At 37.7% G+C, this 18,786-nt stretch overlaps 1 protein-coding gene across 1 annotated transcript in view; it reads right to left on the bottom strand.

Moving 5' to 3' along the window:
- WDR47 (WD repeat domain 47) overlaps positions 1-18,786 on the bottom strand; it is a 58,695-nt gene that overhangs the window by 4,723 nt on the left and 35,186 nt on the right. The window contains exons 8-13 of the mRNA XM_049880179.1: positions 14,823-15,083; positions 11,731-11,806; positions 8,678-8,835; positions 7,471-7,640; positions 6,749-6,919; positions 5,879-6,010 (exon numbers count right to left, since the gene is read on the bottom strand). Coding sequence (XP_049736136.1) covers positions 5,879-6,010; positions 6,749-6,919; positions 7,471-7,640; positions 8,678-8,835; positions 11,731-11,806; positions 14,823-15,083 — 968 coding nt within the window. The remainder of the gene's footprint in view (positions 1-5,878; positions 6,011-6,748; positions 6,920-7,470; positions 7,641-8,677; positions 8,836-11,730; positions 11,807-14,822; positions 15,084-18,786) is intronic.

Below are 18,786 nucleotides of genomic sequence, written 5' to 3'. Positions count from 1 at the left end.
CTCTACTCTGTCCTATAGGATCACTATCAGTCGGAAACGACTCAATGGCAATGGGTTTGGTTTTAATTACAGTCAGGAAGAAAATGACATGAGAGAATGTTTAGCGAAAAAGTACAACAAATATTTAAGGGCAGGTATTGGCTGGAGTTACTTGGTTTACTGAGTTAACAGTCTTGATGCAAAACATAAAAGACGGATTAGGGCCAACCCATCAAGCACCCTGAATCCCAAACTACAGTGTTTGAACTTGCTCCTCCTGTAGACAGTGAAGCATCACTGCAGGTTTCTAAGCAAGTGAATGGCATAAACCAAGAGGTACTTTGGATAGATTGATCCAAGTGAAAATGTCTCTTAAAATAAAATGGAGAGGTTCTAGAAGAAGCGAGACTATTGAAAGACAAGATAGAATAATAGAATAACAAGAGAATAGGGGCCTGAATGAAGACAGACAAATTTCAGGAAAAATTTTAACAAAGAATCAACAGTTTCAGCAATTAACGGCCTGGACAGAAGCAAAAAAGGAAGTGAAAAATGAGTCCCAGATTTCACATCTAGCTGAATGATGAAATAAGAGAACCATTATCAAAAACAGGGAAGATGAGAAGAAGAGCTGATTTGCAGGGGAAAAATTAGTTTCACACATGCAAAGTTAAGGTGCTAACAGAGATCCAGGTTCATTTACTCAACAAAGTTATTAAATCACTACTCCCTGGGCCAGGCACTATGGTAGGTGCTAAATCTAACTATGGATAATAAAACATATGATTACTGCCTTTGTGAAACTTAAAATCTACCAGAGGAGATAGATAAAACACAAATATATATAATTTTAAGAAGTGATAAGAACTATGAAAAAAATAAATGGGATTTAGTGATAGAAAATAATGGTTAGCTTTCACTTGGAGCAGTCAAAGAAGGTCTCCCTGGCAAGATAACATTGAAGCCAAGACCTAAAGATGAGGAGGACATTTCAGGCTAAGAAAATAGCATGTGAGTTTGCTGGAAGTAGGAAGAGTTTGGTATGTCCCAGGACTAAACGGAAAGAAACAAGTGATCTGAGATGAGACCAGAAGGATACATAAACCCAGATCAGCAGACTATCACGGGCCATGATAGAGAGTCTGCACTTTAACCTAAGAGCAATAAGTCACTGAAGTGTAAGCAAGGTGTAATATGATCAGATTTGTTTTTTTTTACCTTGACCAAGCAACTTTATTTCTAGCACATACATTGGGAGTACCCTATGGTTGGCCCATAAACCCGTTGCTGTTCAGTCAATTCCAACTCATAGCAACCGTATAGGATAGAGTAGAACTGCCTCATAGAGTTTCCAAGGAGCGCCTGATGGGTTCGAACTGCCGACCTTTTGGTTACCAGCCGTAGCCCGTAACCACTATACCACCAGGGTTTCCATGATTGGCCCATGGTACAGGAATTTAATTGAAAAAAACCAAAGGGAGCGTTTCCATCTAATTTACTGGAAAGCTCTCTAGGTTGAAAACCAGAGGGCTTAAATCCAGTGTCGATTCTGTAATATTTAACATTACCTTGGACAAGTTATTTAACTTCCTGGTTCTCAGTTCTTGCATTTATAAGCTGTCATGGATTGAATTCTGTCCCCCAAAAATGTGCATATCAATTTGGCTGGGCCGTGATTCCTGGTATCGTGTGACTGTCCACCATTTTGTCATCTGATGTGGTCTTACCCTGTGTTGTAAATCCTGCCTCTATGGTATTAATGAGGGGGGATGGGCAGCAGCTGTGTTGATGAGGCAGGACTCAATCTACAGGATTAGACTGTGTCTTAAGCCAGTTTATTTCAGGATATAAGAGAGAGAATCGAGCAGAGAGACAGGGGGACCTCATACCACCAAGAAAGAAGTGCTTGGAGCAGAGTGCATCCTTTGAACCCAGAGTTCCTACATGGAAAAGCTCCTAGTCCAGGAGAAGACTGATGAGAAAAACCTCCTCCAGAGCTAACAGAGAAAGCCTCTCCTGGAGCTGATGCCTTCAATTTATACTTTCAGCCTACTTTACTGTGAGGAAATAAGTTTTTCTTTGTTAAAGCTATCCACTTGCGGTATTTTTGTTATAGCAAATTTGTTATAGCAACACTAGATAACTAAGACAAAAGCGGAGGAAATGACATGAGGTCATTCAGGATCTAAAATCATCAGTGAGTTGGAATTAAATCATCTGTACTCTATTGTAAAGAAATGGGAAAAACCTGCCACTTCCAATATTTTGGGTAAGTTTTATGAATGCTTCTCTCTGTAGTTAACCACAAATTGCTCTTTTTTTTTTTTTTTGGATGTATTAAAAAATCAGGTTGTCTGTGTTTGCAGTTTCTAATGGTTGTCTTGAAGGATTTCAAGAGAGAATACACCAGACGTTGACTGAGATCCTTGAATTGGTATTTTATAATTTTCATAAAATTTGGAAACATTTTGGCCATTACGTCTTTAATTTCTTTTTCTGTTCGCTTTTCCCTCCTCTCCTTCAGGAACTCAGTTACAGACGGGCACACAGGATACTGATACTCTGTTCTTTTTTATTTTTTAAGTCTCTGTGTTTCATTTTGGAGAGTTTCTACTGCTGTCTTCAAATTTACTAATTTTTTCTTCCACATTGTCAAATCTCCCGTCAAGGCCATTCTGTATCAGTGTCATTTGCATCTCAGACATTGTATTTTTCAACTCTAGTAAATCGATTTGGCTTTTTTTTATTTATATATTCTATTTGTACCTTGCCTCTCTTTAACACATTTTCCTTTACCTTCTAGAATATATTGGAGTGTATTTATAATAACTGTTTTAACATCCTTATCTACTAATTCTATAGTCCATTTTATTGAGTCCATTTTTATTGATTAATTTTTTTCTCCTCATTATAGATCGTATTTTCCTTCTTCTTTGACGTCTAGCAATTTTTGTTTGCATGTCAGATGCTGTGAATTTCACATTGTTGTATGCTGGATATTTCTTTATTCCTTAAAATATTCTTGAACCCATATTTGTTATTTTTAATGAATATTCTTCTGGCTGTTGTGTGGAACACAGATTGGAGTGGACAAAATTGAAAGTATAGAGGACAGTAGAAAGCAATTACAGTGGTTAAGTTGAGAGAGAGTGGTGGTTTATCCCAGAGTGGTAGCAATAAAGATAAAAAGTGGATGGACTTAAGATAGATTTTTGAGGCTAAAACAATAGGATCTGCTGATGGAGTAAATACTAAAGAGAAAGGAGAAAGAGAGGAATCAAGGAAGACTACCTGGTTTCTGGCAGGAACAATGGGTAGGTGGTGCCACCTAGCTGAGTGGGGAAGTCTGCGGCAGTTCTCTTTTGGGGGCCAGTCATGAGTTAATAGTTTGGTTTAAGACATGTTAAGGTTGAGAGGCCTGTGAAATATCCAAAAGGAGATGTCAAGTGGGTGGGTCAGAAGTATGAGCCCAGCACACAGAAGAAGTTAGGGCTAGATATAAAAATTTAAAGTCTGTCAACATGAGTTATATTGAAGCCAGGGAATGGATGTAATCATCTAAAGAAAGAAAGGAGACAAAGTCCAGCACTGAGCCCTAAAGAATGCCAACATTTAGAGGTTGAACAAACAAGGAACAGCCTATAAAGGAGTAATTATCCAAAAGGGTAAAAGGGGCAAAAGTTCAAAAGGGAAGAGGTTATCCATGTTACATGCCACCAAGAGTTGAAGTAAAATAGGATATAAAGTAATCTGGCAACACGAAGATTGTTGGTGATCTTGAAAAAACCAGTTTTTGTTACAGTAGTTGGAGCAGGAGCCAGAATGGAGTAGGTTGAAAACTGAGGGTGAGGATTTGGGAAACAGCATGTGTAGGCAAGATTTCTGAGACATCTGGATAAGAAAAGGAGTATAAAAATGGGGGTAAGAGCTGGGAGGGGTAAAGGAGGTCAACAGAGGAACTTTTTTGCGTTTCCAATTTTGTAAAATTTTTATATGTGCTTTGGCCTGAACAAGTAGTGAAGAAGAGTAGTGAAGAAGAGATTAATGCTCCAAGAGAGAGATGACCAAAAAATCAAAGCCTCTGAAAAAGAAAAAAACAAAAAAAAAACCATTGCCGTTGAGTATAGCTGGTGGACTCAAACTGCTGACCTTTTGATTAGCAGCCAAATGCTTAACCACTTCACCACCAGAGTTCTGTGAATGAGAAAGGGAGCTGAAAATAATTTAGATAACTACGGGAGAGTCTGGAGATAAATTAGTGATAAACCAAAACCCAAACGAAACCTGTTGCTGTGGAGTCCATTCCGACTCACAGGAACCCATAGGACAGAGTAGAACTCCCCCACAGGGTTTCCAAGGAGCAGCTAGTGGATTCAAACTGCCAACCTTTCAGTTAGCAGCTGAGCTCTTAACCACTGCGCCACCAGGGCTCCTTAAATAGCAGTCTATTTTTATGCATGCTGACTAAAAAAGCAAACCAAAGAAATACAATTATTAACACTAAGGAAAACAAAAAAATGTGTAAGGAAAAAAACAAGATCTGAATAGCATTTATGATTAAAATAATGTAAACAATGAATGCTGATCTAGTCAAAATTGATGTAACTACATCTAAAGTTTAGGGAACAGAAGTAGGTATATGGATGAGGGATGGTGGGAGTTGGAAAAGGGCATAAAAAAGTTAAATCTTCATCTTCTATGGTGAGAAGTCAATAAATAATCTTTAAAAACATAATTATAGACATGTTATTTAGAAATATGGAAGTACCAAAAGAAAACTGCTAAAAAAGTTAAAAATGGCTGCCTCTGAGAAAAGGGAAATGAGACACGGACTGGGGAAAGGCAACAGCTGGCGATGCCCAGAGCAATGCTGTTTTTCTTAATAAGTTTTATTGAAGAGTTTGGTTCTTTAAACTATGTTATACATTAACTTTGATAAGATACAAACTATAACTGTAAACAAGTCAGTGATAATATATATATACAAATATATATACACACACACACATACATATAGGCATATGTGTATACTCCAAACTCAAATTTGCTGTAGGAAATCATTTCTGGTTTGAATTAAAGTGTAGGAGAAAGTCTATAAAAGTGAAAAGAATAAATAAAACTTTAAAAAAAAAAATCACCAAAAATTAAGGCTATGAGGCAGGTCTTTTCACTATAAGGTATACTGCTACAAAACTGCTATTAAAAACTACAAAAGGCAGAAAAGGTACTCCAAAATAAAATAAATGCAGTGGCAGAGTACTGTGCACTCTTAAATACCTGTGCTTTAAAAGGCGATATCCTGCAAAGAGCATCAGCCTGGGTTTGCATCAAACCAAAACCAAACCCACCGCCATCAGGTCGATGCCAACTCACAATCCAAGACATCCTGTTCAGTTAAAGAATCAAGGTGTGTACTGTATGCTACTACGTATGCTTTGGTATGTTTAAAGGAGAAGGAAGTTTATTATACAGACAAACTTTTTGGTTCTATATTTACAGAATATTTTTAGAAGAATAAATCAGAAACTGGTCCCTTAGGGAAAGAGACCAAAGAATAGGAGTGGCAAGAAAATGGTATATACCCTTTTGTACAATTTGAAATTTTACCAGGTGCATGCATTTTAAAAAATGATTTTTACAGGTCAAAGTTCTAAAATTGCCCTGCTACTACCAACTGTATACTTTGGGGCATGATACTTAAGTTTCCCTGGACCTCCGTTTCCTAAGCTGAATATTATTTTTACATATAAGGTAACAGATGAAAGCATTTTTAAAGAATTGAAAGTAATCAGTAAGATACTGAATACTTATTTTACTATTGTTCCTATTATTGGTAGGCTAGTGCAATTTTTAAAGCTTCTTTCTCATAAAACTTCATCTAAATTCCAGAAAAACCTACCAGTTCCGTGGAATGTTGTGCCAACAACACGAACACAGCTTGGTACTCGAAGATCCCAGAATCTAACAGTCTTATCTTGAGAACCAGATGCAATCATCCAGCCACTCCAGGTGTAAAGTGCTAAAATATGCCCTGTAAAAGATAATGTACTCAGTTATTACTGTGGAAGAATACTTTTCTTTAACACATTCAGAGTGAAGTGCTCCTTTTTATTGGGCATGTGATGGTCTCTTTAACCAAATATACTATGTGACAGAGATCTTCCACGTATATCAAAGAGATTGGCAATTTTCAACTAATTAAAATTCAGTAAAATTCACAACAGCAAAGCCATACTGAACAAAACTTAATCTTTCTTTGGTGATTTCATTAGTACAGTAGGCTCTTTCAGTATTTCAGGATATCATCATTAAAACTGAAAACAAATTATCATTTGAAATTATGGTAACTTGTCCATGGTGTAAGTACAGGATTGTGGGGTTAGATCACCAGGCTTAGAATAAAGAGACCTGGTTCAAATCTCAGTTTAGCCACTTAATAGACTTGTGATATTGGGCAAGTCATTTTGCCCTTTCAGCCTTACTTTATTCATGTAGAAAATGGGAATAAAACTGCCTACTTCATAGGGTTATTACAAGGACTAAATTATGGAATTATGTATATAAGTAAAGGATTTAGCACACAGGAAACAGCAATGTTAACTGTCACTACTGTGTTATTACCCAAAGCTCACAATTTTTTGAAATAAAGATTTCCTGTCTTAAAGAAATTTCTTTTGATGAAACATACCTCAGTAATGAAAATGCTTAGGGGAAAAATAGCATGGGTCGAACACAAGGAAAAGCAGCATTTGAGAGTGATATAACATACCAGTATGTCCACTCAGAGCGTGGAGGCCTTGTCCTCTTTGACAATCTGTTGTGTAAATGTTACAATCCCCTGCTCCAGCGCTTATCAAAATAGCTCCCCCGCTTTCTGGGCCTTCCATAAATGCCAAGTCTCTAATTGTCCCATCATGCATACTAAATTCCAGATCCGGTCCTGAAACAGCAATGAGAATTAAAAAAAAAAAAGATGCTGCTCAACTTACTGTGATAACTTGAGATTGCTAAACTGCCTCAAAACTCACCAAGAGTAATGTGAATGGCATGGTTTTTACTTTCATTTAAGGATCAGTATTATAATCAATTTCACTTTACTGAGCAAAGAACTTCAAGAAATCAAAATACTGATGTAGTTATTTTCATCCCTAAAATAGAGTTATATATATAGATACCTTCTTATTTTTTATCCCAAAGAAAATGGGAAGACAGATATGTTCTAGAAAATATCCATTAATACAATTCAGGTCATTATTTTAAAGTTATTTTTCTGGTAACAATAATTTCCTGCAGCTTAGACACTACCTTGCCATCCGTAAAAACTTGACTAAAAAAGAATAATACTTCATGAGTATAACCAACCGGTCAGAATGTTTTAGAAAAGTCTTCTTAAGGCTAAATTCTTAGATTTCAATAGAAATAACACAGACATATATAGAGATATAACATGAGGAATATATAAAGTATGGGAAGCTACTTCTCAGGCCCTACCTGTTGCATTACAAGTCTCCGCATTAAAGGGCAGAACTTTGACGTATTTGTCGTTGGATCCTGTTGCTAATAACTGTCCACAAGGACTCCAGGCCACACAGTAAATGGATCCTTTATGGTGTTTATTCCTTTTAAAACGTACCACTGGCTGCTTCGGAGCTTCATGTGCACTAAAAAGAAATATTACAGAAAGATATTTCAATTTCTTGCTTGCTAAAATTAACTGATATTAACTTTTATACTATGGCTGTCCCTGAAGGAGGGAGCAAAAAGAGTATGAGGTAACAGACTGATAACAATTTTCAAAATCTTAGAAAAAAGAAATTTAAAACATGTTTAAAATCCAAAAAATACAACTACTATTATCATACTAATCTAACTCTCATTTTAGACTACATAGGATATAAACTACATAACTTAAAAAACTCCATTTCACATATTTTTATGGATTTTAACTCAGAAACAAAAAAGAAAATAATTTTAAAAAATCTAAGAATGCTTCTAAATTCAGAAAGTTCAATAAACATTTATTAAACATATAATATAAGCAATGCCCCTAGGGATGCAGGGAGGTGGGGGATGCATAAAAAATAAAAAAGGCAAGATCTCTATGCAGATTTTAAAATCTGGCAGGGGTAGATGTTGTCATGACCACTACATATATAGTAAGGCAAGTATAAGTATTATCATCTAGTATAAAGTAATGGGCCTTAAAGGGCAGGGAGAATTTTTACAGAAAAAGATGAAGCCAGGAATACAACTTGAGTAAAGATATAATAAAGTAGGGAAAGAAGGGGCTGAGTGGGGGGCATGGGAAAGCATCTGTGGGGCTAGATTATAGATTAAATAAAGTCCAAGGTACTCAGGAGACAGAGTGGGGTAGGGTGAGTGGGAGGCTTGGCTGTAGAGGGTCCTAGATGCCATGCTCCTTAAGACTTTAGCCCTCAGTGGGCTTTTCATCTATATTTTTAAAAGTAGATTAATGTTGTTAGTTGCCGTCAAGTCAACTGGGATAAATACTAGAGTATTAATAATACTAAATCTTTTTTTAGGTGTAACGATAACACCAAGTCTATGTAAGAACAGGTACGTGTGTTTGAAGAAGCATCCTGAAGCATAAATTTCTAAACGAGAAACTAATTTGTGCTGTAAACTTTCATCTAAGGCACAATAAAATTAAAACAAAAACAAAGGCATCTATTCTTACCTTGGATCAATTACTTCTGGATAGGCGCATACTCTCAGAGTTTTTGAATTTGACCCGACAGCATATAAACTACCACCTGGATGAAAAGCCACTGCTCTAACAGCTTGTGTATCTTCGAGAATATTAATACAAACAAATTGCTTTTTTGATTTGTCATCCTATGAAAAGAATGAAAAAGTGAATATGAAGTCATCCTATGAAAAGAATGATTTTGCAAGAGTTTGTCTTTATTCCATTTTAAACTCATCTGACTGTATTATTCCTGTCTTAACTTTATATTTAGTATCCACAATCATACATCTCTCAAGTGGCAAATCCAAAGTAACTCCAAGTTTTCTATTTTTTGCCACTCATTGCTAAACGAAGCTCAAATAACTCATAGACATTCAAGTTTTTCATCTATGACAAAATATAAGAATATGCATTATTATATTAAATTCTCTTTCAGCTGTTAAGGAAATAAAATAGCCCACATATACAGAAGTTCTAACAAAAACAAGAATCATTTGTGTTTCTGAAAGCAGGAAGTATAAAGGACTACTATTTAATCTATTTAGTGTAAAAAGAAAAATTTTACCATTATCTCCAGCAACCAGTATTTTAGCATTTCAAACCGAAATTGTAAAATACCCTTTTAAACTGCAAAAATGAACATCTTATTTAAGCTTCATTTTTATTTTAAACTGTGAACCTGTCTGTCTACAGCCTTCTTCTGAGGAAGGCAAACTGAAGCAGTTCTGTATAAAAGTTGTGCTGACTCCTGCTACTGGAATCATTTGAAACCATCCTGTAGGCTACCCTTACCAGGACTGACACACCTGAAACAGGGACCTATGGACCGGGTGTGGTCACCAGAACCAACCAAATCCTACCTTTGTGTGAGTACATATATATGTCCAGAGCCCACACAAAGGCAAATCACTTCAGCTCTGGTTCTATCGTGGGAGCTCTAGGATCCACTATACCCATGAAGCGACTCTGCCTCCCCCTACCCAAGCTCTTACATATGTATTCATGCCATACATCCTCACTGTGAGGTAGACGGCAAATCTGATATGTCACATTATGTCTGTTTCATGGAACTGAATTGAATTCTTTTGTTATTTGTTTGAATTTATTTGACTAAAAAGGCTACATTTTCCATTAATCCATATACGAGGAATGTGGCTGCCAAACAAATAGCATGGGGCGGATAAGAGAAAAAGGGAGACTACCCTACAGCACATTAATAATAATTACTAACAGTTGGTTTATAGCCACACAGATTAATTTTATTTGCTCTCCTCCAGTGAGTCTTAATTTTTTTTAATTTGTTGCTATTTTTAAAATAGATTTCACATAAAAATCTTTATTTCTAGCTTCTCTTGAAAACCTAAAGAACTAGGAAAATTGGGCCTGCATATTTCTTTGTGCAAGACAAATACTCCTATGTGCTTATCATAAAAACGGTTGACTTTATTCATTTCTGTTATCTGTTTGGCCCCTTTAAGCGTTTGAGATAATATCCCTATGCAGGGGGTTAAAGTATGAACGAAAGAAAGTAAGATAGAACGAAGCTGTATACTAGTTAGGGAAGGATATCTGGCTCCAAAACAAAAATATGTATTGATAAGAAACCCAAAGGGGATATCAATAATAGCTGAACAAATTAACCATAGGGTTCAGAGAGCAGTACACAGCCCCAACTCATGTGCCAATGTCACTACTGGGGCATTCACATGAATACTTCCAAATGTGCGTTTTGAAGCAGCCCCTTCCCTTAGCCCAGTGAGAGTTCAGCTACCTTGAGATGAATACCAGCGTTAAAAATAATGATTTTCAATGGTTACGAGAGGCGGAAGGGAGGGAGGAAGAGAGACAGGAACTCACCAATTAGATAGTAGACAAGAACTAATTTAGGTGAAGGGAAGGACAACACAAACTACACAAGAGGTCAGCACAACTGGACTAAACCAAAAGCAAAGAAGTTTTCTGAATTAACCGAACACTTCAAAGGCCAGCGTAGCAGGGGCGGGAGTTTGGGGACCATGGTTTCAGGGGACATCTAGGTCAACCAGCATAATAAAATCTATTAAGAAAACATTCTGCATCCCATTTTGGAGAGTGGCATCTGGGGTCTTAAATGCTAGCAAGCTGCCATCTAAGATGCCTCAACTGGTCTCAACCTACCTGGAGCAAAGGAGAATGAAGAACACCAAAGACACAAGGTAATTATGAGCCCAAGAGTCAGAATGGACCACAAAAATCAGAGATTACATCAGCCTGAGACCGGAAGAACCAGATGGTGCTTCGCTACAACTGATGACTGCCATGACAGGGAACACAACAGAGAATCTCTTAGGTGGCAGGAGAGCAATGGGATGCAGTCCTCAAATTCTCAAAAAAAGACCAGACTTCATGGTCTGACTGAGACTAGAAGGACCCCAGAGGTCATGGTCCCCAGCCCTTCTGTTAGCCCAAGACAGGAACCACTCCCAAAGACAATTCTTTAGGACAGAAAATAATACTCATAAGGAGTGAGCTTCCTCGATCAAGTAGACACATGAGACTATATATGCAGCTCTGGTCTGGAAGGAAGATGTGAAGGCCGAGGAGGAAAGAAGCTGGCTGAATGGACATGGGAATACGGGTGGAGAGAAGGAGTGTGCTGTCTCATTAGGAGGAGAGCTACTAGAAGTATACAGCAAGGTGTATATAAGGTTTCATATGAAAGACTGACTTGATTTGTAAACTTTCATTTAAAGAACAATAAAAATTAAAAAAAAAAAAGATTGTTGAATTGACAAATGTTTTGGCATATATAGTTTTAATATGCACAACTATCTACCATTTTTCAAAGTAAATTCAAGAAATATTAATGATGGTAGTGGTGGTGGTAGTAAAAAAAAAATAGTACCTAACACATATATGACACATGCCATGCGCCAGGCGTTCTTCTAAAAAAATAGTAATAATGAATATTTCTAAAAATGTTTCTTTCTTTGAATTGAGAATTCCTTAGTGAAATTTGCACGTATATAAAAACAATGAAACCCCCTCCCCCAAAGTATTACCTCTTCTCCTCTTGACCTTGATAGATTCCCTGAAGAATCTCCAAGAGGTGGTTTAATGACCGAATGTTCTGATGAGCTGTATGGATAGAAATTCAAATAAAGTTTACTCTGAATCTCAAAACAAAATAATTTATCATTTCAGTCTCTAATTCTTCTTTTTTTTTTTTTTTTACTACTATTTTTTTCTTTTGGACGAATAATCCTCGCTGACCCCAGTCAAAGTTTACTCTCTACAGAGGTTTATTAAGAGGTCCTGGGCTCGGTCAGATCAAGCAGAGTTCTAAGGGGGGATAACATGCCATTCTGGAAGGAGATTAAGTCAAAGTCCACATATTTTGTAGTGTATCTTTCTTCCCTGCTCAGTTCCAGAATCCTGGTTGCAGTGCTTCAACCCTACCCCGGGCTAGACTCTGGAGATTGCTCTCTAGAAAAACTATCTGGCCCAAGAGAAGAGACTAACAGATACTGACAGTGGAAGGTTTCTCAATAAAATCATGTTTCCACCTAATCATTCTTTTGTGAGGCCATCAGGGAGACAGATCTACCCACATACACGGACTTCCCTTCCAATTAACTTTTTAAAAATGCTTCACCCTTTCCAGAAAGCCAAAGATCTCCAAATATTTGAAGAAAGCCTCCTAGATAAAAGTCAGAAGCTAAAATAAATAGAAAAAGGAGCTTGGACAAAGAGAGGCAACTCAGAGAACAAAAGCAATCTACAAAAATATAATTAAGACCCTTAGAGATATAAAAGAAAATAATGAATCCAGGAAACAAGAACAAGATCTACTTAAAAAGCAAAAAAAAAAAAGAGGAACTTTTAGAGACTAACAAAGAGCTCTTAGAAAAGAAAAATATGGTAGCAGGAAAAAAAACAGAAAATAGAGGTGAGGAAATTACTGAATAATATTTTTTTTTAATTTCCTGCTTTCCCACAAAGTATCCAGCAGAATGAAGGAAAAAAAAACTACTCTGAGGTATATCATGAAATTTTAGAACATCAGGGAAAAGAAGCCCCTAAACTCCAGAGTTGAAAAAGCAGCTGGCCTCATATAAAGGATCAGAAAGCAAAGTGGCATCGGACTTCTTAATGGGAACACTGAAACTAGAAGATCATGTAGCAATGCCTTTGAAACTCTGAGGAATCATTTCCATTCTAGAATTCTATACCCAGATACGCTAACAAATCAAGGGTAAAATATATAATAAACACATTTTTAGACATGCAAGTTCTTAGTAACTCCACCTTTGATGTGCCCCTTTTCAGGAAACTACACAAAATCCTGAAAACAGGAGAGCCAACACAGGAAAGAGGCAAAAAAAATTCCCAAGAGGACAATGAAGAGAAGTCCCAGAACTCTCTAGGCCTGTACAAAATGGTCTGGAAACAATGACTCTGAAGTAAAGCAGGAGTGATCCTGGAGGGATGTCTCCCAGGATAAAAAATGAAATAGAGAAGTTACATGATATGTTTGACTGTAGTGAGGAGTTTTGTGATTTTACAGCTATATCAAAGCATTTACAGATAGTTCACTGATGGGTGATAGGTACAAAGAAGACCAAGCATGAGCATGTACACACATGCACACCAAAATGCGGCAATTACTGTCTCCCAGGAAAACAAAGCTGTATGAAAAGAAAATGTAATCATATTAAACTACATGACTCAGTCATAAGTAATATTTACACAGCCATAGTAATGTTAACACTGAATACCAATTTAAACAGAAAATTGATACATAGCTATATTACTGTCGATATGTTGCTATAAAAGCTACTTGATTTTTTAAATCATGTATGTATATTACTATAAGTGTACTTGTATAAACCAGTTAAACCAAACCTGATGCCATCAAGTCGATTCCAACTTACATTTACCCTATAGGACAGAGCAGAACAGCCGCATAAGGTTTCCAAGTCTGTAAATCTTTACGGAAGCAGACTGCCACATCTTTCCCCTGCAGTGAGGCTGGTGGGTTTGAACCACTGACCTTTCGATCAGCAGCCAAGCGCTTAACCACTGCACCACCAGGGTTCCTGTACTTGTATGAAGGAAGTGATTTTTGCCTTAAAGACAACATAGTCTAAGATTCCTGGGTGCCACAAACAGTTTGTGTTTGACGACTAACCTAAAGGTTGGCAGTTTAAATCCACCCAGCAGGGCCAGGGAAGCAAGGCCTGGGGATCTGCTTCCATGACGATTACAGCCAGGAAAATCCTATGGAGCAGTTCTACTCTGTAACATATGGGGTCGCCCTGAGTCAGAATCAACTCAACACCAATGGGTTTGGTTTTTTGGTTTGGTTATCTATATTACTTTAACAAAAAATAAATTTAAAACTTATAGAAGTTTTCCTTTTGGGGATGCACAAGTGTTATGGGAACTATAAGAATGACAGAAGTATTAGATAAACATACACTCTAAAGTAAATCCAGAGTTTCTTGATACTCATTATAAGGCTAGTAAGTATCCAAGTGCGAAAGCAAGCTATGTATTTTTAAATGTACCACTCTCAAAGAAAGGTGTTTTATGTTAAGAATAAATGAAGGAAAATGCTCCTTAACTATTGCCACTGCATAAATTAACACCTGTTTACCAAATATAGCAAGATAAAAAATTTTCCCTGACTAGTGAAAAAGTAAATATGCAAAAAAGTCTTCAGCAGCTGTAACTGCCAGAGCTGCCAACATGTCCCACTGCAATTATTCCACCATATTACAAAACATCTTTCTGTGTCCTGAACATCTGAGAGTTTAAACATGTTTGTTGAAAGGTGCCCATGGCAAGAAATAAAAGCCAGGATACAGATAAAGCCTAAAACAGTATGATCTCTGTTATATGTCTTATAAAAAATAGAATTACCTGGGTGGTGGAGGAAGAAAAAAGAAAATAAAGAATATTAAGAGTCTTAAAAGTTGGTAGAAGAAAATATACATAAATGAAGGCAGCTTAGAAAAAATTGGGTAGGTAGTAGGCTCTAAAAATTTTTATTTGTAAGGTTCCAAAGAGAAGTTCAAATTTTTATGTTTCTATGTGTCTGTTCATTAGTAGAAGGCTAATATTTCCAAGTTGTACAAAGTCAAACACTTACATTTGGTTTCCACAGGAAGGTGATTCCTCGTGAAAAGGTGTGTGATTTGTTGATCCGGAATTATGAGGACTGCTTGTGTGAGTATTTGAAGCATCTTGTGTTAACCTCTGACTAGAGTCTTGGGCTGGAGTAGCAAAACTCGTCACAGAAGAACTATTAGACCCGCTGCCCTTGCTCCCATTACACTGCTGGCTAAGCGCTGACACCTCGTTACCAAGGCTGTCCATTCCAATATTTAATTCACCAAGCTTTTGAATTGACCTATAAAATAAAACTATATAGTTACTTTAAAATAAAAACTTAATTACATTTCTAACTTACATATGAATGAAAGTTTGAGAAAGTGAATACATATACACAATATATAATCCATGGAAAATTTTCAGTATTAAAAAATTACCATTGACTCAAGACATAGTAACTAGATACTGAAAGTAGATCCAAATGCTCCCACGATATAACCCTGTAAAGGAGATGGGTATAATGTGTCTCGCAGACTTTTAAAAAGCACCTTTTGTTATAAAAACAAGAAAAAAAAAATCTTGTTTCTTCACCTGTATAACTTTGGTTTAATTTCTAATTTAAAACTTAATTTCTAAAAATAATAACAGTCTCACCACTACCAAAATTTCTCGCCCATAAAACAAAACAAGCCATTTTCGTTCCATCTGTCTTTAATAGCATCAAGCCAATTCGGAAACAAATGACTAAATCAGCTATGATGAGACAAAAGCCAAGTGGGTGGCATTCCTATTACTCAGGCATGAATTCATTCGCTCCATTTGCTCAAATACTATTTGCCAGGCTTGGATCTATGCTCTAGGGAGATACAATCAGGTTAGCCTGAACTTACATTGGGCTCAGGGATCCAAATGGTACAAAGAGGAAGCTGACAGGCCTTCTTAAGATTTAGACCCAGAACTGGCACAGCATCACTTCCTTCAGCCGAGATTCAATGTGGGAAAGGACTACATAAAGGTGTGATTGCCAGGAGGGGCCATGGTTTACTGTATTTTCTAATTGTCCTACATTAAACATTACTCAGTGTGTGTGTGCTTTCAGGGTTTAAAAAAGATTTTTTTTAAAAGCAATTAAATATTCCTAGAGGAATTTGGTTTATTAGTAACCATTACTAAACATTTAACAGTTAAAATGTTTAATTAGGCAGCATTTCTCAAATTATATTCTGTGAAACACTCCCCATAAAAAGGGTTTGAGGTCAAATAAGCTTGGGAAATGCCAAGTTAAATTTAAAGTCTTTAAGAGAGGAGGGCCAAGATGGCAGAATAGCCAGCTGCTTCCAGCAATCCCTCTTACAACAAAGATCCGAAAAAACAAATGAAACTATTATATTTATGACAAGCTAGGAGCCCTGAATATTGAAGGCAAAGTTAGAAAATAGACTGAGCAGCAGGCGGAGGAAGAGACAGTTCAGAAGAGGAGAGGAGTTACTGGACCTGAATTGCCAGGATCCCTCAGGCACCATTCCAGGGAGCAGCTGCAGTGGGCTGGTACCAGCGTTTGGCCACAGTTTCCTCAGGGAAAAGCAGCCAGCCACACAGCCTACTCGCACCTCCGGAACCAGAGAAGAACGGCGCTCTCGGCAAAAGCTAAGTACTTGCATATATTTTTACCGTGTTCTCCCCGCCCCCTAAGCTGGCTTCAGTGGCTGTTGATTTCCCTGGGCCTGAGACAGGCTCTGTTGAGCACCTGGAGCCATCCTCCAGGCCTTGAGAAGGAATAAGTTCGCAATTGGGGCAAAAGATAATCTGCCAGCTCCACTAACCTGGGGAGCTCAGGACAGAGGCGGCTCCTGTCCAGGCATAAACGGGTCCATGGACTTTGAATACCTTTCCCCGCTGCATGGCATAGGCCCTTGTTGGAAGATTGCAACTGTTTCAGCTGTGTGGTGGAGAGGTGGGTGTTTGATGTTTGACACTGCTTTGCCTATTAAACAGGGTCCTCACCTACCCGCATCAGGGGCCTAAGGACTGGTGGCTCCACTCAAGTCACGCAGCTGCCCACGACAGGGGTCCAAGGATAACTGGTACAGCCCAGTCCTTACAACCAAAAACAGTGGGTGCCCATTGTCCATCTGCAGAACCCACTCACCTGTACGCTCTAGGGAAGAGGGACTTGTTTCCTCAGAGACACTTGGGGGACGATTCTCAGCCCCTTGCCTTGTTCAGAGCCTGACCCCCTGCTACAACCAGATACCAGTACCTACACCAATCACCCCTGCCCCTCTAAGACTGTAGGACAGAGCCTGTACCACGCATTGATGACCAGCTACCTGGACACCTGAGCTGAATCCATACAAGAAAAGTGAACGGACTCCTAGACTGATATACCTGGTAACAGCTCTAGCCATCTGGTGACAGGACATCAGAGCTTCAAAGGAGAAAATTACCAGGCTAGCTCACTCAAGCAACCCATTTGGGCATATCAAAACAAAACAAAGCCAGAAGCTACAACACAGTAGGCAAACATAAAATAAACTCATACAATAACTTATAGATGGCTCGGAAACAACAGTCAATATCAAATCACATAAAGAAACAGACCACGATCACTTCAACAAGCTCTCAAAACAAAGAATCAAGGGATCTTCTAGATTAAAGTGCTTTCCTAGAATTACCAGATGCAGAATACAAAAGATTAATATACAGAACCCTTCAAGACATCAGGAAGGAGATCAGGCAATACGCAGAACAAGCCAAGGAACACACAGATAAAGCAGTTCAAGAAATTAAAAAGGTTATTCAAGAATATAGAGTCTTTAAAATTTTTTTAAATGTTAATACATCATTTTGATTCTAAAAGTAAGGTGAAGTGAGGGAAAGGCAGAATATGCCTATAAGTGCCAAATCAGTGGTAGCAATTATTAATATTAGTAAAAACAAAAGATCAACATACATAAAGTAGTGATAAAGAACAGGCATACATCCTTCTATTGCGCTTTGCAGATACTGCATTTTATACAAATTGAAGGTTTGTGGCAACCCTGCATGGAGCAAGTCTATCGGCACCATTTGTCCAACAGCATGTGCTCACTTCATGTCTGTGTCACGTTTTAGTAATTCTCGTAATATTTCAAACTTTTTCATTATTATATCTATTACGGTGATCTATAATCAGTGATCTTTAATGTTATTACTGTAATTGTTTTGGGGCACCTCAATCCTCACCCATGTAAGACGGCGAACTCAATTGATAAATGTTGTATGTGTTCTGACTGCTCCACCAACTGGCCATTCCCCCATTTCTCTCCCTCTCCTCAGGCCTCCGTATTCCCTGAGAAAGGACAATATTGAAATTAGGCCAATTAATAGCCCTACTGGCCTCTAAGTGTTCAACTAAAAGGAAGAGTTACATGTCTCTCACTTTAAACCAAAAGCTAGAAATGATTAAGCTTAGTAAGGAAAGCCTGTCAAAAGCCAAGATAGGTGGTAAGTTAGGCCTCTTGCTCCAAACAGCCAACTTGTGAATGCAAAGGAAGAGTTCTTGAAGAAAATTAAAAGTGCTACTCAAGTGAACACATGAATGACAAAGTCAAACAGCCTTATCACTGATACGGACAAAGTTTCAGTGGTCTGGATAGAAGATCAAACCAGCCACAACATCCCCTTAAGCCAAAGCCTAATCCAGAGCAAGGCCCTAACTCTCTTCAATTCTATGAAGGCTGAGAGAAGTGAGGAAGCTGTAGAAGAAAACTGTGAAGCTAGCAGAGGTTGGTTCATGAGGTTTAAACAAAGAAGTCATCTCCATAACACAAAAGCACAAGGTAAAGCAAGTGCTGATACGGAAGCTGCAGCAAGTTATGTAGAAGATCTAGCTAAGACAACTCGTGACAGCGGCTACATAACAGATTTTCAATGTAGAGGAAACAGCCTTATATTGGAAGAAGATGCCATCTAGGACTTTCATAGCTAGAGAGGAGAAATCAATGCCTGGCTTCAAAGCT

Source organism: Elephas maximus, chromosome 3 (genome assembly GCF_024166365.1).
Source record: "Elephas maximus indicus isolate mEleMax1 chromosome 3, mEleMax1 primary haplotype, whole genome shotgun sequence".
In the NCBI taxonomy this organism is placed as follows: Eukaryota; Metazoa; Chordata; class Mammalia; order Proboscidea; family Elephantidae; genus Elephas; species Elephas maximus.
This window is presented reverse-complemented; position numbering and strand designations above follow the sequence as displayed.